Here is a 16,832-nt window from a genome sequence, read left to right on the forward strand (position 1 = left end):
GCCGGTTGTGTGCGTGCTGTACATAGCTTCACAGATCAGCGTTTGAAGCAGGTCGCCACCCAGAGTGACAGACAGATACAAAGTCACTGCTAGCGTGAATGAGGCATTAGTCAGTATTATAGGCCTACTGTCATATATCTAATACATGCGTCATTTAATCCTAGCATGTGAAAGTGAATTAAACCTTTCTTTGAATTTGTTTATTTTATAATATAATGTATAAGGGATCACACTAAAAACACTTTTCAGCTCTAAAATCGTCTTTTTTGTAACCCAGGCTCATTAGGAATACATAATCAGGGCTATCTTCATGCTTCACCATACATTTACCTGAAGTTTCTGGGTAAAACTAATGCTATGGGGTGGTATGAGTTTTGTTTTAAAAAATGCCATTTAAAGGGACATATTATTGATGAATAAAATAATTGCTTTCATGGGGATTCTTCACATATCAACAAATTTTGTTATGATACTATAAATTCAGTACCAATCGGTATTGAAAATTTTAAAACGTCCACTCTTGATTGCATACTCAAACACCGCTGATTGGCCATTGTGTTCACATGCTCAACAGAGGTCATAGAGGTCATCAGTTCACCTCACTTCACTGCTGTTCACAGAATGGGAACACAGATACAGGGACACTTGAGTATTTCAAAGCCACATAGATCAGTCGATTCATCAGCGGATCGCTTGTATATCAGCTCATAGATTGACCAGCAGATCAACGTGATTTTAAAACACTTAAGTGTCCTTGTATCTGTTTTCGAGCTCGGTGAAAACTGGGGAAGTGCAGTGAGCTGATGACCTTTACGGCCATTCATAATCATTTCTGTTAAGCACATGAATACAATGCCAATCAGCGGTGTTAAAAACATGCTTAACAGCACTGAAATATTAGCGGGAAATGGACGTTTTAGACAATTCAGTAGTGATTGGTACCAGAATTCCAGTATAGTGAAAACACTAGCACCAAATAATAACAAAAACAACCTAAACGCGATTGTGATCCATGATCATGGTTCATGGTCAGCTTTTCCTTAATGGTCAGTTTGCTTGGTAGTTCATTTTGTATGATGTCGTACCTGGCATGTGAAGTCTGGTGTAGGACAGTTCCAGAAACCATATAAACAAAGAAATGCGTAATCATGATTAAAATACAACAGCCACGATGTGCTTTTCTTTTCTAATGTAGCCCTGGGCACAAATTGCTAATGATTCTCAATTCCCATAGGTCTCCTTTAAAGCAATTAATTTAACTTGGCAGCCATTTTTGAAATGCCTCTCTGGCATTCTCACAGGCATTCAATTTGAATGGGGAAATATCACATTTTCCGAAACTGTCCAACTGGGTCTTGATGGCAAATCTCCTACCAAAATGGCAGCAGCCTTTTTGTTTCAAGAAGTTGAAGCTGCTGTCATGCGATTTATGAGGTCAGATTGGATGGACACTTCAAAAGCACTGGGATATGGCTCCTATTTTAACCTCAGGACAAAAACAAACTGATTAGTTGTGTTTGTATCACACAAATATGACTGTGGACACACTATACCTACACACATTTCTGTCCAAACAGCTTCCAAAAGTTGATTTTGCATCATAGGTGCCCTATTAAGGGACTTTACCTCTGTTCAACTGCAGTTGCACAGTGCGTTTTGTCAAAAATGCAAGGCACAGCAGGCGGTTAGAACACAAGTTGGTTAACAGTGCACAAAAAACCTTCACTGTCAATGGGAATATTTATTTCAAGTCTATATGAAGCAATCAAAACTATAATAAGTTTTCATATATTAGGCCATGATTGTCAATATTTAGGTTCAGATTAAACCAGAAAAATAGACAACAAATGGGCAGTTACATCGGCTTGTGTGAAAATGGACACGATTTTGCTTAACTTTAAAAAGTTTATTTAAACTATTTGTATAGCACTGTCAAGTTTTTTTTTTTTTTAATGAGGTCGGGATGGTTGATATGCCAAAAATATTATATCACATTTATTTTCAGGAAAACCATGATTTAAAATTTTATGACAATTCTTATTGTCCTATTCTGGTTTTATAATTGTTTCTAATATTTTTTTATAAAGTTGTCTAAGCAGAACAGCTAGTGTAAATGTGTCTATTTTAGGGTGTAATAATACCAAGACCTTTTAGGGTTTTTTTTTTTTTTTTTTTTTTTTTTACAAGAAAAACAAAAATGGCAAAAAAATAAAATGAACATTTTCTAGCACTTGACTCAACTGAGTCTTGGTGGCAATGTATGGACATGGGTTAATTCAGTTTCTACCCCTTAAAGTTTCAAACATATGATCCAAATTGGAAATTTCATCACCATAGAGGCACCAAATGCTGAATATCGGGGATGTGTGTCTGTGCACCACCTTTATGACAATTTTGTTTTACCTTTTTTTAATAATCAAGCTGTTGGTTACAAGGCCTGGTATCAGGATCCAGGGTGACACAGAAATCCTCTGTAGTTTGACTATAAAGTTAAATAACCAAACATAAAGAAAGGCAATAGTAATTTGAGATGGTGGGAGTAAAAAATATTTTACAAATAATCTTACAATTATTAGACATTTTAATAGAAAACAAGCTCACACTGCAGATACAGCTCAAATTACCCAGTCAGCTTGGTTTTTAAAACCACTAAAACGTGTTCTCCTTTGATGTTTTTACAGTGCAGTGTCTTTATTTAGACAACTTTAAAGTTTCTAGAGATTTTCTCAGCATTGTATTTTAAACCCTCACATTTAATTCACATAATTGTATCTCGAACAAATATTGTGCTATGCTAACTAAGTTTATACATAAATGGGGAGCTTAATTATTCAGCTTTCAGGTGATGTATAAATTGACACCCTGGACTACAAATATTTTTTTATAAGAATTTTTTCCTCAAAGGAGTAATAAAAAAATGAAAAATCATGATCTGTGTGTAATACAGTAGGGAAACAAATAGATACTTTTTATAACAGATTCTTGCAACATTTTAGAGTTTTTAACAAAGCATATTAAGACATTCTTGTCAAAATTTAGATAAAGTTACACCGGCAAGCATATTTTAGAATAAACATTGGCTTCCATATTTAAAGAGGTATAAATTATTATGGAATATTATACAATCTGAATGACAGTGTCAGGCTTATTATCTGAGAGTTTTACATGGAATCATCCAACATGTGCCTATTTGAACTTACCAGCAGATAGCAGTAAAAGACCATTTATGAGGCTGAGACTTTACATTAATGCAAGTCGACTTTTATTCATGTAAATTAAAATAAATTTTAGATGTTCATATGTTTGAATCAAAGCTTTAGGCATCAAAGCTGTCATTTTAATAAGCTTTAAAAACAGAAAAAATAAACGGAAAATGCAAAGTTACATTTGTGTGTATCATGGTTTCATATTTAAAAATGTATTACTGTACAAAAAAAGAGGGTCATTTTAAAATTGACACTTGGAATGAAAACACAAACATCAAGAAGTAATATTTAAAATGATCACACTTCTCACTGAATTAGCAGAAAAGAAACAAAAATACTTGTAAATGACAGTAATTGATAGGATTAAGGCAATATGAAATGTCAACATACTGTGGCACCGATTTCTCACTTAAGTCACATTAATATTTTCCTTCTTTTGCAGTACAATATCAAACAAACAGAAACACTAGAAATCAGCTGGATTAAAAACCGTAACATAAAAGTTTCATGTATTTTATTTTTTTAAGAATCTGAATTGTTTGGGTTGCATTTTTTGTCTTTAAAAGTAAATTCTTAAGATGGTTATATAGGAAAAAATAGCACAAAAAAAAACTTCTTCCCAGAGATGTTTTTTTCTACTGTCATTCAGACCCAATCACATAACAAAAAATGTTACAGAATCATTTTGAAATGTTCTCTCTGATCGGTGCAGATTTGTTTTTAATCATTTTTTTAATAATGTCTTTGATTTCTGCTGTGTTTAAAACATAAATAATAGGATTTAGCACTGGAGGAACAGCATACGAAAAAGATGTGCTGATGATTCTGGCATTGGGTGTGAGATAAAGCAAGACTTGTGCAATGTATGTGCAGCATACAGGGAGGAAAAATATTCCCACTAACAACAGGTGAGACACACAGGTCTTCAGTGCTTTTAATCGTCCTTCCCAAGTTGTGATTTTGATTAAAGCAAGAAAAATGGCCAGATATGAAAAGACGATAACGACCATTGGTGCTAAAATGTACAGAACTGAAATGACATATGCCATAATCTTATTCATGCTATTGTCATTACAAGCCAACCTAAAAACTGGCCCGTGATCACAAAAATAACTCTGTATCATATTGGATTCACAGAATGAAAGTCGGTTGATCAAAGACACCATCAAGGCCACCACAAAAGTATTAAATGCCCAAATTGCTAAAGTCATTAAAATCATACTGGTATTATTGACAATAGCATGATATCTTAGCGGCAAACAAATTGCAATTAAACGATCATATGCCATAACAACAAGAGTGAAACTTTGCATGGAACTAAAGAGGAACACAAAAAACATATTTGCCATGCAACCATTATAGGAGATGTACTGAGAGTCAAACAGAAAATTCTTCATCATGTTAGGAATCAGAGCACTAGTTTCACCAATATCAGCCAAGGCCAAGTTAAACACACCAATGTACTTTGCACTGTGCAGATTCCTCTCAAGAGCTATAATGAGAAGAACTACAGAGTTCCCAATTACAGATATAAAATATGTGAAAAATAAAAATATATAGTAATAACCACTGTGCTGTATACCCGTAAGTCCAATGATGAAAAAGTTCTCAGGATGAACAATGGAGATATTCTGGGAAAAACTTGCATTTACAGAACTCATTGCAGATTTGCTTTTGTTGTTTCGAGCAAGCTGAAAATAAATATAAGAAACAGAACAATGAAAATCTAGAGAATTTACAAAAACTGTCATTTTAAAATGGCAAATACAATGTCAAAACATACCTTTCTGTAACTTTGCATAATATTGGAATATCATGTAGTTATTTTTTAGAGCCAGAGGCAACAAGAAAAAACTTCTGAGCTGCTTTGGATTAAAGTACTCTGCTATAAATGCTCATCCTTTTTTTCTCATGCTGCAGGGACCACTGGCTATCCGTGTCACAAATTCAAATATATCACATGATTCAACTCATGAGAGAATTCAGAAAAAACAATGATGTAATATGTATTGTACAGTACAATACCACCAATTCTGATGTTTTAGCAATTATGAAATCTATTAAACAATATGTATGTTTTGTTCTCTTCATTAAATACAAACTGAATATTATATAGAAGTATATGGATGAAATTGTTTTTACAACTATAAGCAACGTAATGTATGCCTGTCAACTAACTCTCATTAAAGTTTCAGTATACAGTAGCAAAGGTGTCCTGACATTTTATCCTACCCATCGCATTATGTCACCAACATTGTATTTAAATTGTTTAAGAGTGGGGTTAGCTATTGGGAATATTAGGGTGATATTATAACCTTATATCACACCACTCCACATCAAAATCTGTAGCATATTTCTTCATCAAGATTTGCTACCTACTTATTAAATTAACAATTAAACAAGATATAGGACAAATTAACAGAACACTGGTATTACCAGACTTTTCAGTTTGGATTAGTACAACAAACTGGCACCGTATGTAATTGCAAAGTTTTTTATAGTCAGCAAAATGTTTGTTGGGGTCCATTGGAATAAGGTAGGAGTGTAACAATACATGTAATCATACTGAGCAATTTGTTACTGGACCCCTTTGGCCCGTTTTCACTGAGTGGTAGGGTACAGTTTGGTTCGGTATGCTTTTATGGCCGTTTACACTGTCAAATGGTATCTAAAAGCGAACCAAACCTAACCAAAATTTTGGGTACCCTTTGTAAAAGGTACTTCACAACAAAAAGGTACCAAAAGGTGGAGCTAGACGTGCAACGGGATGCTACTGATTTACAGAGATATGTCACTCACTTCTGCAATAACAGGAGAAGAAAAACAAAGAAACCGCCATTTTTTAAAACACAGTCGAGACACTACACTATAATAATATATAGATATAATAATGAGCCATGGTCGTCCTGAGCTCAAACAAACCTTGTTGTCATCTTGGTGAACAGCCACAAAGCTGAGAAGAACAAAATCTGCCTTGTCCTGTTTTTGTTTTACGAGGCCGTCTAAAAGTGCTAGCAGTTTCATTTTCTCCAGAGAGCTCATGATCGCGTGTCTATATTTGAAATAAAGAACTTGTTGAGCTGATGATAATAACATGCGCGAGATTATTAAAGTGCTTCACTCATTCTAAATCTTCAGAAACGCAAGAGAGAAGCTAGAAAATAACAAAGGAGAAGCTGGAAAAAACAAAGGAGCAAATTATTCTTTCAGCAACCTAAACATGAACAAACTGCCACGTTTATCTATTACCATCACCTTTTGGACATTACATGTGCTAGTGAAGATTCAAGATACTGTACAGAAGAGATGTTTGCACTGACTGTGAGCTATCTGTTGCGTGGGTACCATTGGTAACCTTTTGGCAGTGGAAATGCAAGCCTCATATAGGTGACCTGTATCGTGCCATACTGTACCACTTTTCAGCCTCTGGCGTCTAGACAGCAGGTCTGCACAGAAGTTTGGCCAAAAGAAAATGGTTGTGTCCATCTCAAGGTTTTTTCCTTTACTTTCGTCAATTGGTGAGGTTTGTTCTTCAAGACTGTCGCCTCTGGCTTGCTTGGTTTGGGACTTGTGGAGCTGTGCATCAATGGATTTGCTCTTTAATGTTTGGACTTTCAGCAGTAAAAGTTAAGCCACACTGAACTAAACTAAACTAAACTCTGAAAATCTACTAGAATTTCTAAGTTAAGCTGCGTTAACACAATCTACATTGTAAAAGCTCTATATTAATAAAGATGAATTGAACTGAAAGGAAAAATTTTAGTGCATGTGTAACAAAAGCAATTAACTGTTTTATGTGTGGCACAATCATTGTTCAAAACCAAGTTTTTAGATGAAGTCCATTTTGCACTTTAAACGCAGCCCATACAGCAACTTATCTGAGAATCTGCTACTGCTTACTCTTGTCTGTATGACCAAATTAGCTGATTAAAATTATAATTCCACATTTTAATGAGAAAATTTGTCATCACGGCAGAGTATCTCTCAAAATTTGACATTGCAGCCTGTATTATCTATGTCAAATGTCAACCAACGAAAATGCATGAAAAAGTGACAATGCTAGACTTCAGTCTGTGTTGCATGGTCAGTGTGAATACAGCGCCACCACACTGACAAACACAATACAATGTCTTAATAAATCAGAGCCCCTAGTTTTTCATGATTTCTTTGTGTTTTTTTGCAATACTTCTTATTATTTTTATTTTTGCGATGGTAATTTCTCCCCCACCCTTCATGTAATGTAATGACTGTGAGGGTACAGGTGAGATGTCATTTTTCAAGAAACACTCAAATACGCCCTGTGAGCTGCGTATGTAACATCTAGGAGTCATGTAAAACAATTAAATGCAAACTGAATTCAATATAATTTGATTATATGGTTTGGAATTGGATGTTTTATGAGATTATTTACATTTTTGTAATTATTTTGCATTTAAATTAAGAATTTTGCAGGATCGCAAAAATGTTTGACTTTTTGTTTATTTTGCATTGGATTCAGCAATCGCAAAAAAAAGAGGGCCTGATAAATACTAGGCCTACTGTACTTTGGTACAAAATGTATTAGCTTCTCTTGATAGTACAAGATTGTGTTTTTGACACTCGCCTTGTTTGTTTGTTTACATTGCCTTCTGCCTGCCTGTACTGACCATTCGTCAGATATTTTACTACGACATCTGTTTGCCCCAGTATTGACTGTTGCCTCCCTGACCATGCTCATAAAAAACCTGCGTTTGGATCCGCACCTCTGTTTTTAGCATCCCACTTCACATTACACCTACAGCTGCGGTCATAAACAATCTCATCACACCTTTAGACCTGAATAACAATGGAAGCTAATGTTTATTACATGTTTGTTACAACTTTATAAACAGTGATTTCTTCTTCAGTTCTGATGTGGGCTAAATGCTCTAATGTGGTGGTGACAAGTAATACCTGGTTAGCTGGCTTCATTCTGGCTCCACTTTGGTAGTCAGTTTGGTTGTTTTAGTCTACAGCCCCTCATATAGCACCCAGACCAGGTCCTCGATACCTTTTTTCCCTTGTCTACCTCTGCTCCACTAGCTTCTCATCTTTTTTCTATTTTTTTTTTGTCAATTTTTTTATTTTTCTGTATATAATTTCATTATGTCATATATACTGTATTTACAAATTATGAAACATGACATGATTTTGACCACATTTTACTAAAGCGGTGAAATATTTACAGATTACATGATTTCACCAAGCGTATTTTAAAGAAAACAAAAAGACTTAAACATTTGGCATCACTGACATTTTTTATTATTAGGTAATAAAATTAAACAAGTAATTGCAGTTATTATTGGGTTGCATTTATTAGTTTATTAGTATATCTTTATGGATTTGAATTTAAGAAGATCAAATCATAAATAAAATGTATTATTATTAAATTATTATATAGTTATACAATAAGCAGGTTTAAACAATAGGAAATATCTGTCAATACTTGAAAATACAAATCAGGGCATTGCAAATTTAAATTTAAATTTAATTTTAAGAATAGACAACTTTAACTAAACTTGAGTCTTCAATCACACAAATGAGGCATCATCCCAAACATTGTAAAGATTATTTCAGACTAAATTTACATCTGCAGATCTCAGACAAACATACTTATTAATAAATTACAAATCACGTATCTTATAATTTTGCAGAAAATATAGAACAATAAATGGAAGACACTGAGTGTGCCATATATGAAATTTCAACCTACTACAGCAATGACTGCAGATAAAAGTCAAAATACTTGTTCTTATGTGTCTTGATATCAGTAAGCAACACAAATACTTGAAATCAACTTGATTAATAAACAAGCTTAAGATAACAGTATTGGATTTCAGAAGACAGCAGCACACGATAGGAAAAAAATACATTGTTCAATGACATTATTATTATTTTTTATTGTAAAAAAGACCTCTGTTAGACCCTAGCATGCAATTTTTTTATATAATTGGTGAAAAAATTATTTTAAAATGTTCTTACTAACTGGCCTCAGTCTCTTTTTAAACAATTTTCTAATTATATCTTTGATTTCAGCTGTGTTTAAAACATATATAGTGGGATTTAGCATTGCTGGAATAGTATATGACAGAGATGTGCTGATTATTCTGGCATTAGGAGTAAGAGTAAGCATAATTTGTGCTGTGTATGTGCAGTATACAGGAAGGAAAAATATTCCTACTAACAACAGGTGAGACACACAGGTCTTCAATGCTTTTAAATGTCCTTCCCAAGTTGTAATTTTGGTCAAAGCAAGAAAATATACACATATGAAAGGCCAACAATGACCATTGGCAGCATAATGTATAAAAAAAGCAAAATGAGACAAAAAAAGCAAAAAAACTCACAAATTTTGAGTTTCACTCACTACTATCTCATGCAAATCTGGCAAGAAGATGAATGAAAGACGGCATTTAACAATACCCCACGGGCCACAATAAATATCTTGTGATGCTGTTTGGCCTCACCAATGCCCCTGCCATGCTCCAGGCACTCATTAACGAGGTAAATTGGGACATGTTCAATATATTTGTCTTTGTGTAGTTGGACGATATAATAATATTTAAGTCAGTGGAGAAGCACGAGGCGCATGTCAGCAAGGTTCACCAAAGACTTGTTAAAAACCTTCTCTATGTCAAACCTGAGTAATCTGAGATCCATGTAGGCCAGACACAGTTTCTTGGGTTCATTGTCACCCCTGGTAACATGGAGATGAAGTTACTCTAGAAATATTGAGGCTGTTCTCAACTGCCCATTTCCACAGTTAAGGAGGTATACCGCTCTGTGGGCTTTGCAATGTTTAAGAATTTCATTTCTGCGGTGGCTCCCTTGACAGCACTGACAAGGGGAGGAAGAGTCAAAATTAGCTACGACCTTAGGCAGCGGGGGCCTTCCTGAATCTCAAGCACCACTTTACTTCTGCTCCCATTCTCTCTATCCAAAACCAAGACAGACCCTTTGTGGTGGAGGTGGATGCCTGTCTGATGCTAAGCACAACTACCATGTGGGCAATTAATACCTGCTCACCATGAAACTTGCCCTGAAATAGTGGCAGCATTGGCTTGAGGGGGCTCAACATCCTTTTCAGGTTCGTACAGACCATAAGAACCTGGAATATCTCCAGCAGGCAAAGCAGCTGAATCCTCGGCAGGCTCTATGGTCCTTGTTTTTAATAGATGTCAGTACACTCTTACTTACATATAACCAGCACTAAGAATCCCTAACCAGATGCCTTGTCCGAGCCTACTCTCCAGAGACACTGCAAAGACCTAGTTCCTAGATTCCTAGTTCAAGGATTGTTGCTCCTTCTATATAGGATCCGGAACAGGTGGAGTGTAAAGTCCAGGCCAATTAACCTGATCCAAGCAGTGGTCCACTGAGTAGCCAGTATGTTCCTCGATCAGTTTGAGCTCAAGTCTATCAGTGGGGACATGAGTTTCCTTTGACCTCCCACACAGGTAGCGCCCGCACCCTTGAATTCCTCCAACAAAGCTTTTAGTAAACATCAGCAACCTCAGGATCTGCTCTATCCCTTACCTCTTCCCCACAGGCCTTGGTTTTTATTGGAATTTATTACAAGACTTCCCCCTTACCAGGGCAACATTGTCATCGTGGTACACGATGACTGGTAGTTGTTAACCAGTTTTCTTCGGATGCTTGGTTCATTCCCCGGTCCAAGTTGCCTTCAACCAAGCAGACTAATGAACCATGATTTCAGAGCATTACAGCCCAATACTTCGTCCAACGTTGTCAGCTAACCTGGAGGAAAGCCAGAAACACTCTCCTTTGAACCTCCTGTTAACCCTGTTTTTTATCATTTATTTCTTCCTCATTCTTTTAGAACTAATCTTACATTTCATACCTCATTATTAAAACCTGTCTTGTCTTCTCCCTACAGGACCTAGTGGCCCCCTCGACCTCAGTTCTTCCTCATGTGTTCATATTTACCTTATTCTGATCACCTGCGACTGCTTCCAGCCAGGGTTTTTAAATTGCGATTGTCTCTTTGTATCTCACTAGGTTTTTGAGTCTGAACTCCATGAGCTGTCTTGCGGTCAATAGTCATCCAGGTCTGCGCCTAGTAAGACTTTTGTTTTGCCTGTTGTTTTCTCTCGTTGTGGAGTTTTTTTTTTTTTTATGTTTGTCTGTTAAAACATTTTTTTGCATGTCTCAATCTGAGAATAACCTATGTTGGCTAATTTTATTAATAAACACTTTGAGTGTTTCATTTGGGGTCCAACATTACTGCCCCTGTGGCTCAGTGGTACATATCTCAAGTCACTACACCAGAGACTTGATTTCAAGGTCCAATTGTGACATACAGAACTTAATAGAAAAAATGGATTACTGTTTTAAAAACAATTTGTGAATCTATTTGTGTATATTTTAAAGCTGATTAGCTAGGAAGTATGTGATTCTTCCAGTACGCTTGTGTTTTTGGTTTCTGTAGGGTAGTCAACTTGTTTGGGGTCTTATTTTTCACACTTGGATTTGATAATGAATAAATCTAAAAATGTAAAACGGTTTAAGGTGGATTGAGTTGGAATCATTGTAAATAAACACTTTAATTTTGGAAATACTGTCATTTTAAAGACAGATATTGTCCATAACGCAATTACATAATTGATTAATGTTGTTTTATATGCTAATTAAAGCAAACTTGGACATATGTAGATATATTTATAAATAATGGGTTTTAAAATGGGTTTTTGTTGCTTTTCAGCCAGAACGTTCTGTGCATACTCTGAGATGTGCTTATATTTACACACATTTCTACTTATAAGTACATGTTGGAAAATACCACTTTGCATGAAGTTTGGCTGACGCACTGCTTACGTACAGCCTGTATGCACAGTTAATGAATAAGACCCTTGCTTAAATAAGACATATTATTGCAATATTTAATATTTAGTTACAAATTATAAAGCATGACTGTTTTTAACCACAATTTACTCAAGTAGTTAAATATGTAGATATTACATAATTTCAACCAGCATATGTAAGAAAAACGATTTAGTTTTATACATTTGGCATCACTGACCTTTTTTGAGGTGGTAATAAAAAGTTAAACAAGTAATTGCAGTTATTATATTATAGTTATACAATAAGCATGTATAAACAGTAGGAGAAATTTGTCAATACTTGAAAATACAAATCAGGGGATTGCACAGAATTGAACAACATTTACTTAAATTTAAGAACAGGCATCTTTAACAATACACAAGTCTTTAATCACACAAATGTGGCATCATCCCAAACATTGTAAAGATTCTTTCAGACTAAATTTACATCTGCAGATCTCAGACAAACATACTCTTGTGAATGAATCAATGAATTACAAATAATGTGTCATATCTTATGATTTTGCAGAAAATATAAAAACAAAAATGGATCACACTGAATGATGTGCCTAAACAAATACAAAATGTCAATGTTCTACAGCAATGATTTCAAATAATAGTCAAAAAGTTTATTCTCCTGTTTACCTGTCTTGATAACAGTAAGAAACACAGACACTTGAAATCAACTTGAATAATAAACAAAGTTTAGATAACAGTATAATATTTCAGCAGACCATTCAGCAGCATATTGTTCACTGACATTTTTTTTTACTTTGATACAGACCCCAGCATGAACAAAATCATTTTGAAATGTTATCACTAACTGACCTCAGTCTCCTTTTAAACAATTTTCTAATTATATATTTAATTTCAGCTGTGTTTAAAACATAAATAATAGGATTTAACATTGGTGGAATAGCATATGACAAAGATGTGCTGATGACCCTGGCATTTGGAGTAAGAGCAAGCAATACTTGTGCAATGTAAGTGCAGAGTAAAGGGAGAAAAAATATTCCTACTAACAACAGGTGGGACACACAGGTCTTCAATGCTTTTAACCGTCCTTCCCAAGTTGTGATTTTGATCAAAGCAAGAAAAATGTTCAGATATGAAAGGGCAATAATGACCATTGGCATGGTAAGATATAAAATCGAGATAAAAAAAGCAAAAAACTCATTAATTTTGATGTCATTACAAGCCAACCTAAATATTGGTCCATGATCACAAAAATAACTTGGTATTACATTTGATTTACAGATTGAAAGTCGAGTGATCATAGACACCATAGAGGCTACCACAGAAGAATTAAATGCCCATATTGCTAGGAAAATTAAGATCATACTGGTATTATTCACAATAGCATGATATCTCAATGGTAAACAAATTGCAATGAATCGATCATACGCCAAAGCAACAAGAGTGAAACTCTGTATGGAATTAAAGAGGAACACAAAAAACATATTTGCCATGCAACCATTATAGGAGATGTACTGAGAGTTAAACAGAAAAGTCTTCATCATGTTAGGAATCAGTGCATTAGTTTCACCAATATCAGCCAAGGCCAAGTTAAACACACCAATGTACTTTGGACTGTGCAGACTCCGGTCAACAGCTATAATGAGAAGGACTACAGAGTTCCCAATTACAGATATAAAATAAACGACAAATAAGAAAATATAGTAATAACTGCTGTATGGTATACCTGAAAGTCCACTGATGAAAAAGTACTCAGGACGAACAATGGAGATATTCTGGGAAAAACTTGCATTTACAGAACTCATGGCGGTTTTTCGTTTGATGTTTTGAGCAAGCTGAAAAAAGAAATTATCACAAAGCCATATGCAACATTTAAGAAATCATTTAGATCATTTCAAAACTGTAACTACAGTTTAAATTCTAATACAATACCTTCAAAAAAGTTAGCATAAAAAACAAAAACATTTAAATCACAGATTTGCAAACAAAACTTTTAGTCTGAGCAAAAAATGACAGCATCTGTCTGATTGCTTGTGAGTTGCTGTAAATGAAAATTATTAGCTGCAAATGCTGGTCCTTAATTTCCCACATCACAAAGATCACTGACTGTCTGCGTTCCTGAATCCAAATTTATGTTCTGATTTATCTCTTGAGAGAGAGAGAGAGAGAGAGAGAGAGAGCGAGAGAGAGCAATGATGTAATACTAACTTGTTGCAAATGTTACTAATTGTGTCACTGACATATATTTTGTACACAGTTAAGATCAGCATTGATTATGTACATTATGTAGGCTACCTTTGTCATGATTAAGTATTTACTTTGTCTTTTTCTGTCATGTGATTCCTTTGTTCTTTTTCCCGCCATTTGTTAGTTTAGTTCCACATGTGTTGGACTCCTGTTTGTTATCAGTTTAGTCAAGTCTTGTAATTTATACCCGTAAGTTGTGTCAGTTAATTGTTCGTTTTTGTATTTGTCACTGTTCCTCGTCCTGCCTGTGTTTCCATGTTCTTGTTCTTGATGTAGGTGTTTAGGAAATAAATATATGCATTTTTGATAATCCTCATTTCACAAGAATTGCTGAAAAAGTGCAACTGTGACAGAATACCGGACCAACAAAAAAACAGTTGTGGTGTTTGTTTCCCCCATATAAATTGTAGTGTTTTGCCCCTCAGTGTTTCTTTTTCCTACCCCACGTTTTCCATGGATCCCACCCCCTCCCAGAATTTTTTTCTCAAACTGCTGGAGCAGGGAGTACAAAGTTTTGAGGATCATTCCTGACAGTTCTAAGTTATAGCAAACAACACCACCAGCTTATCCAGATTACATGCCCTGCGGGTTTTACATCACCAGCCTGAACACTGTCTGCAGAGCACCATCCCCTGAAGATGGTCCTTAAGGCAATTTCGACGCATATGTGGAGTGGACACTGGCGAGGCACGTATTTTTATTCACCATTTGAGCTGAGGAAGACGTCCTCGCTACCACTCCTGATCCAAAGGCCAGCCAACCATTATCCGACTGCAGGAAGGACTTGAGTCCAACACAGATGGAGAGCCATCACCATCAAGAGTGACAGAACAACATACCACTGAGGAGGAGGAGCTCAGCAGAATGTCTGATGAAGTGCTTGAGCCAACAACTGCACCAATTGTGGGAGTCCTGGTGTACATCGAGGGACATCATGAGAGTCCTCCCACCTCTTCACCTCTAAGGGTGAACTGCCTCTTGAACCCGAGATGCTGGGGTGATTTCAACTCCTCCCGCTGTTCCCAGACATCAAATACTCTTTTCCAGATCTGCTGTTTTCTAGACAGTAAAGGCATTCTCTTAGCCCCACTCTCCCCAAACTGCATAAACTTCAGAGTTATGATAGGCATCAAACCCTCCCTCAACCTCATTCACCACGTCGAGAGGTTTCTCTGTGGATCTGCCGGCTAACATCGCCATATGGATGGTTCCACTCCTCGTCCTCGCCTCCAGCCTCTGAGCTACAGAGCACCTTGGCCCTCTAACACTAAGGCCCCGTTTACACTAATGCATTTTCGTTTTAAAGCGCATAAGTTTTGCAAGGGTTACGCCACCCGTCCATACAACGCCAGAGTTTTCGAGTGCCGAAAACGGAGCGTTTTGAAAACGCTGAAGAGGCCGTTTTTATTTTAAAACACTGCTGCTGCGTCTCAGTGTGGATGGGGAAAACTGAGACATTTGAAATCGGAGGTGGAGCTGCCGACATTCGCCTCTCTGATTGGGGCTTTTCCTCAATATTAAGTAGCCTAACAGTACAGTTCAGTCCTGCATCCTCTTCTCGTAAGTTCAGACTTTGCAAGTTTGATCAAGGCTGCAGTCTCCCCCTCCTCAGTTTGATATGGAAAACAGACTACCGAGGACATGGGTAAATCTTCAAAGGGAACAGTGTACTTTATAAATTCATTCACATCACCCTGGCTATGTTGTTTCACTTTCTCAACAATAAAATGAAAACATGATTTAAGGAACTGCCTATTTTCATTTTGATATTAGCAATTTAACAGAAAGCAGAAATGTTGAGGCGTTGTGCTGCATTTATGACCGTCATCTTCACTGTGCGGATATTTATAACAAAACGGAGCCTATAACAACTGCCTACTTTCAATTTCAGTGAAAATACAAAACATACCCTTTCTTTTTCTGAATATCAGTTTTAATAATCGATAATGGTCATTATAAAAGTATAACATACAATAAGTTTATACATTGTAGGAAATAAAAGCAAGCGATCAGTCAATATACAGAATGTATGTGGTTACATTAATTATTAACTTACAGTATCTTTGCGCTTGGCCAAAACACGTTACCTGAGAACAATTAATGGATTACAATGACCAAAGTCGGGGAATATGTCTTTAGATATAGACAACAAGATGAATGAAATATCACGTTTAATAAATATAGTGAGATTAGATCCAGCGGGAGATGCTTGATGAGCTGTCCGACTAACAGAGCTCTCATCTGGATAGATAGGCTGCAGCGCTTGCCCGAGAGTGTGTGTGTGGTCACATGATGTGCGTTTTCAGCGTTTTTGTGTGGACGGAGAGCTGTTCAGAAATGCTGGGTAAAACGCTAGTGTGGACACGGATCGTTTTTATTAATAAATGCCGTTTTAAAACTAAAACGCACTAGTGTAAACGGGGCTTAAGGCTCAAGGTAGGCTCACTCCTTCAGAGTCTCTACCATAGCCCTGAACCACAGCTTAATCCTCTGTTGCTCTCGCGCCGGGGGGGTGGGGGAGAGGGGAAGGGGGGTTAATGTCATA

General features: G+C 36.1%; 2 protein-coding genes and 2 pseudogenes across 5 annotated transcripts; 1 reads left to right on the forward strand and 3 right to left on the reverse strand.

The window, feature by feature from the left end:
- Positions 1-3,245: 3,245 nt before the first annotated feature.
- Positions 3,246-5,088, reverse strand: or42e3 (odorant receptor, family 42, subfamily E, member 3). Of its 2 annotated transcripts, XM_087283355.1 has the most exons (2): positions 4,990-5,088; positions 3,246-4,897 (listed from the first exon to the last, which is right to left on the reverse strand). In XM_087283355.1, the coding sequence occupies exons 1-2, from the start codon at positions 5,005-5,007 to the stop codon at positions 3,887-3,889; spliced, it is 1,029 nt and encodes a 342-aa protein (XP_087139481.1). In that variant the 5' UTR covers positions 5,008-5,088; the 3' UTR covers positions 3,246-3,886. The 2 variants fall into 2 exon arrangements, with proteins under 2 accessions (XP_087139481.1, NP_001122244.1); NM_001128772.2 differs by lacking the exon at positions 4,990-5,088 and having other exon boundaries at positions 3,600-4,899.
- or2.13p (odorant receptor, family 2, member 13, pseudogene) lies at positions 9,087-9,584 on the reverse strand (annotated as a pseudogene).
- Positions 12,111-14,144, reverse strand: or42d1 (odorant receptor, family 42, subfamily D, member 1). 2 transcript variants are annotated; one of them, XM_087283409.1, is made up of 2 exons: positions 13,973-14,081; positions 12,111-13,875 (listed from the first exon to the last, which is right to left on the reverse strand). In XM_087283409.1, exons 1-2 carry the CDS (start codon positions 14,003-14,005, stop codon positions 12,865-12,867), a joined length of 1,044 nt encoding a protein of 347 aa, XP_087139535.1. In that variant the 5' UTR covers positions 14,006-14,081; the 3' UTR covers positions 12,111-12,864. The 2 variants fall into 2 exon arrangements, with proteins under 2 accessions (XP_087139535.1, NP_571823.3); NM_131748.3 differs by having other exon boundaries at positions 12,111-14,144.
- LOC147833711 (uncharacterized) lies at positions 13,870-15,531 on the forward strand (annotated as a pseudogene). Its single transcript, XR_015509647.1, has one exon. The product of XR_015509647.1 is annotated as an uncharacterized LOC147833711 (transcript).
- The last annotated feature ends 1,301 nt before the right edge of the window (positions 15,532-16,832 follow it).

This window comes from Danio rerio, chromosome 15 (assembly GCF_052040795.2).
Source record: "Danio rerio strain M-AB ecotype USA chromosome 15, GRCz13ab, whole genome shotgun sequence".
Lineage (NCBI taxonomy): Eukaryota > Metazoa > Chordata > Actinopteri > Cypriniformes > Danionidae > Danio > Danio rerio.

What these genes read in the sequence shown, in the direction of transcription:
- or42d1 (XM_087283409.1), bottom strand. Translation starts at nt 14,005, where the DNA reads ATGTTTTTGTTTTTTATGCTAACTTTTTTGAAG. An exon ending in TTATGCTAACTTTTTTGAAG is followed by an intron (nt 13,876 to 13,972) that starts GTATTGTATTAG and finishes TTCTTTTTTCAG; the next exon opens with CTTGCTCAAAACATCAAACG.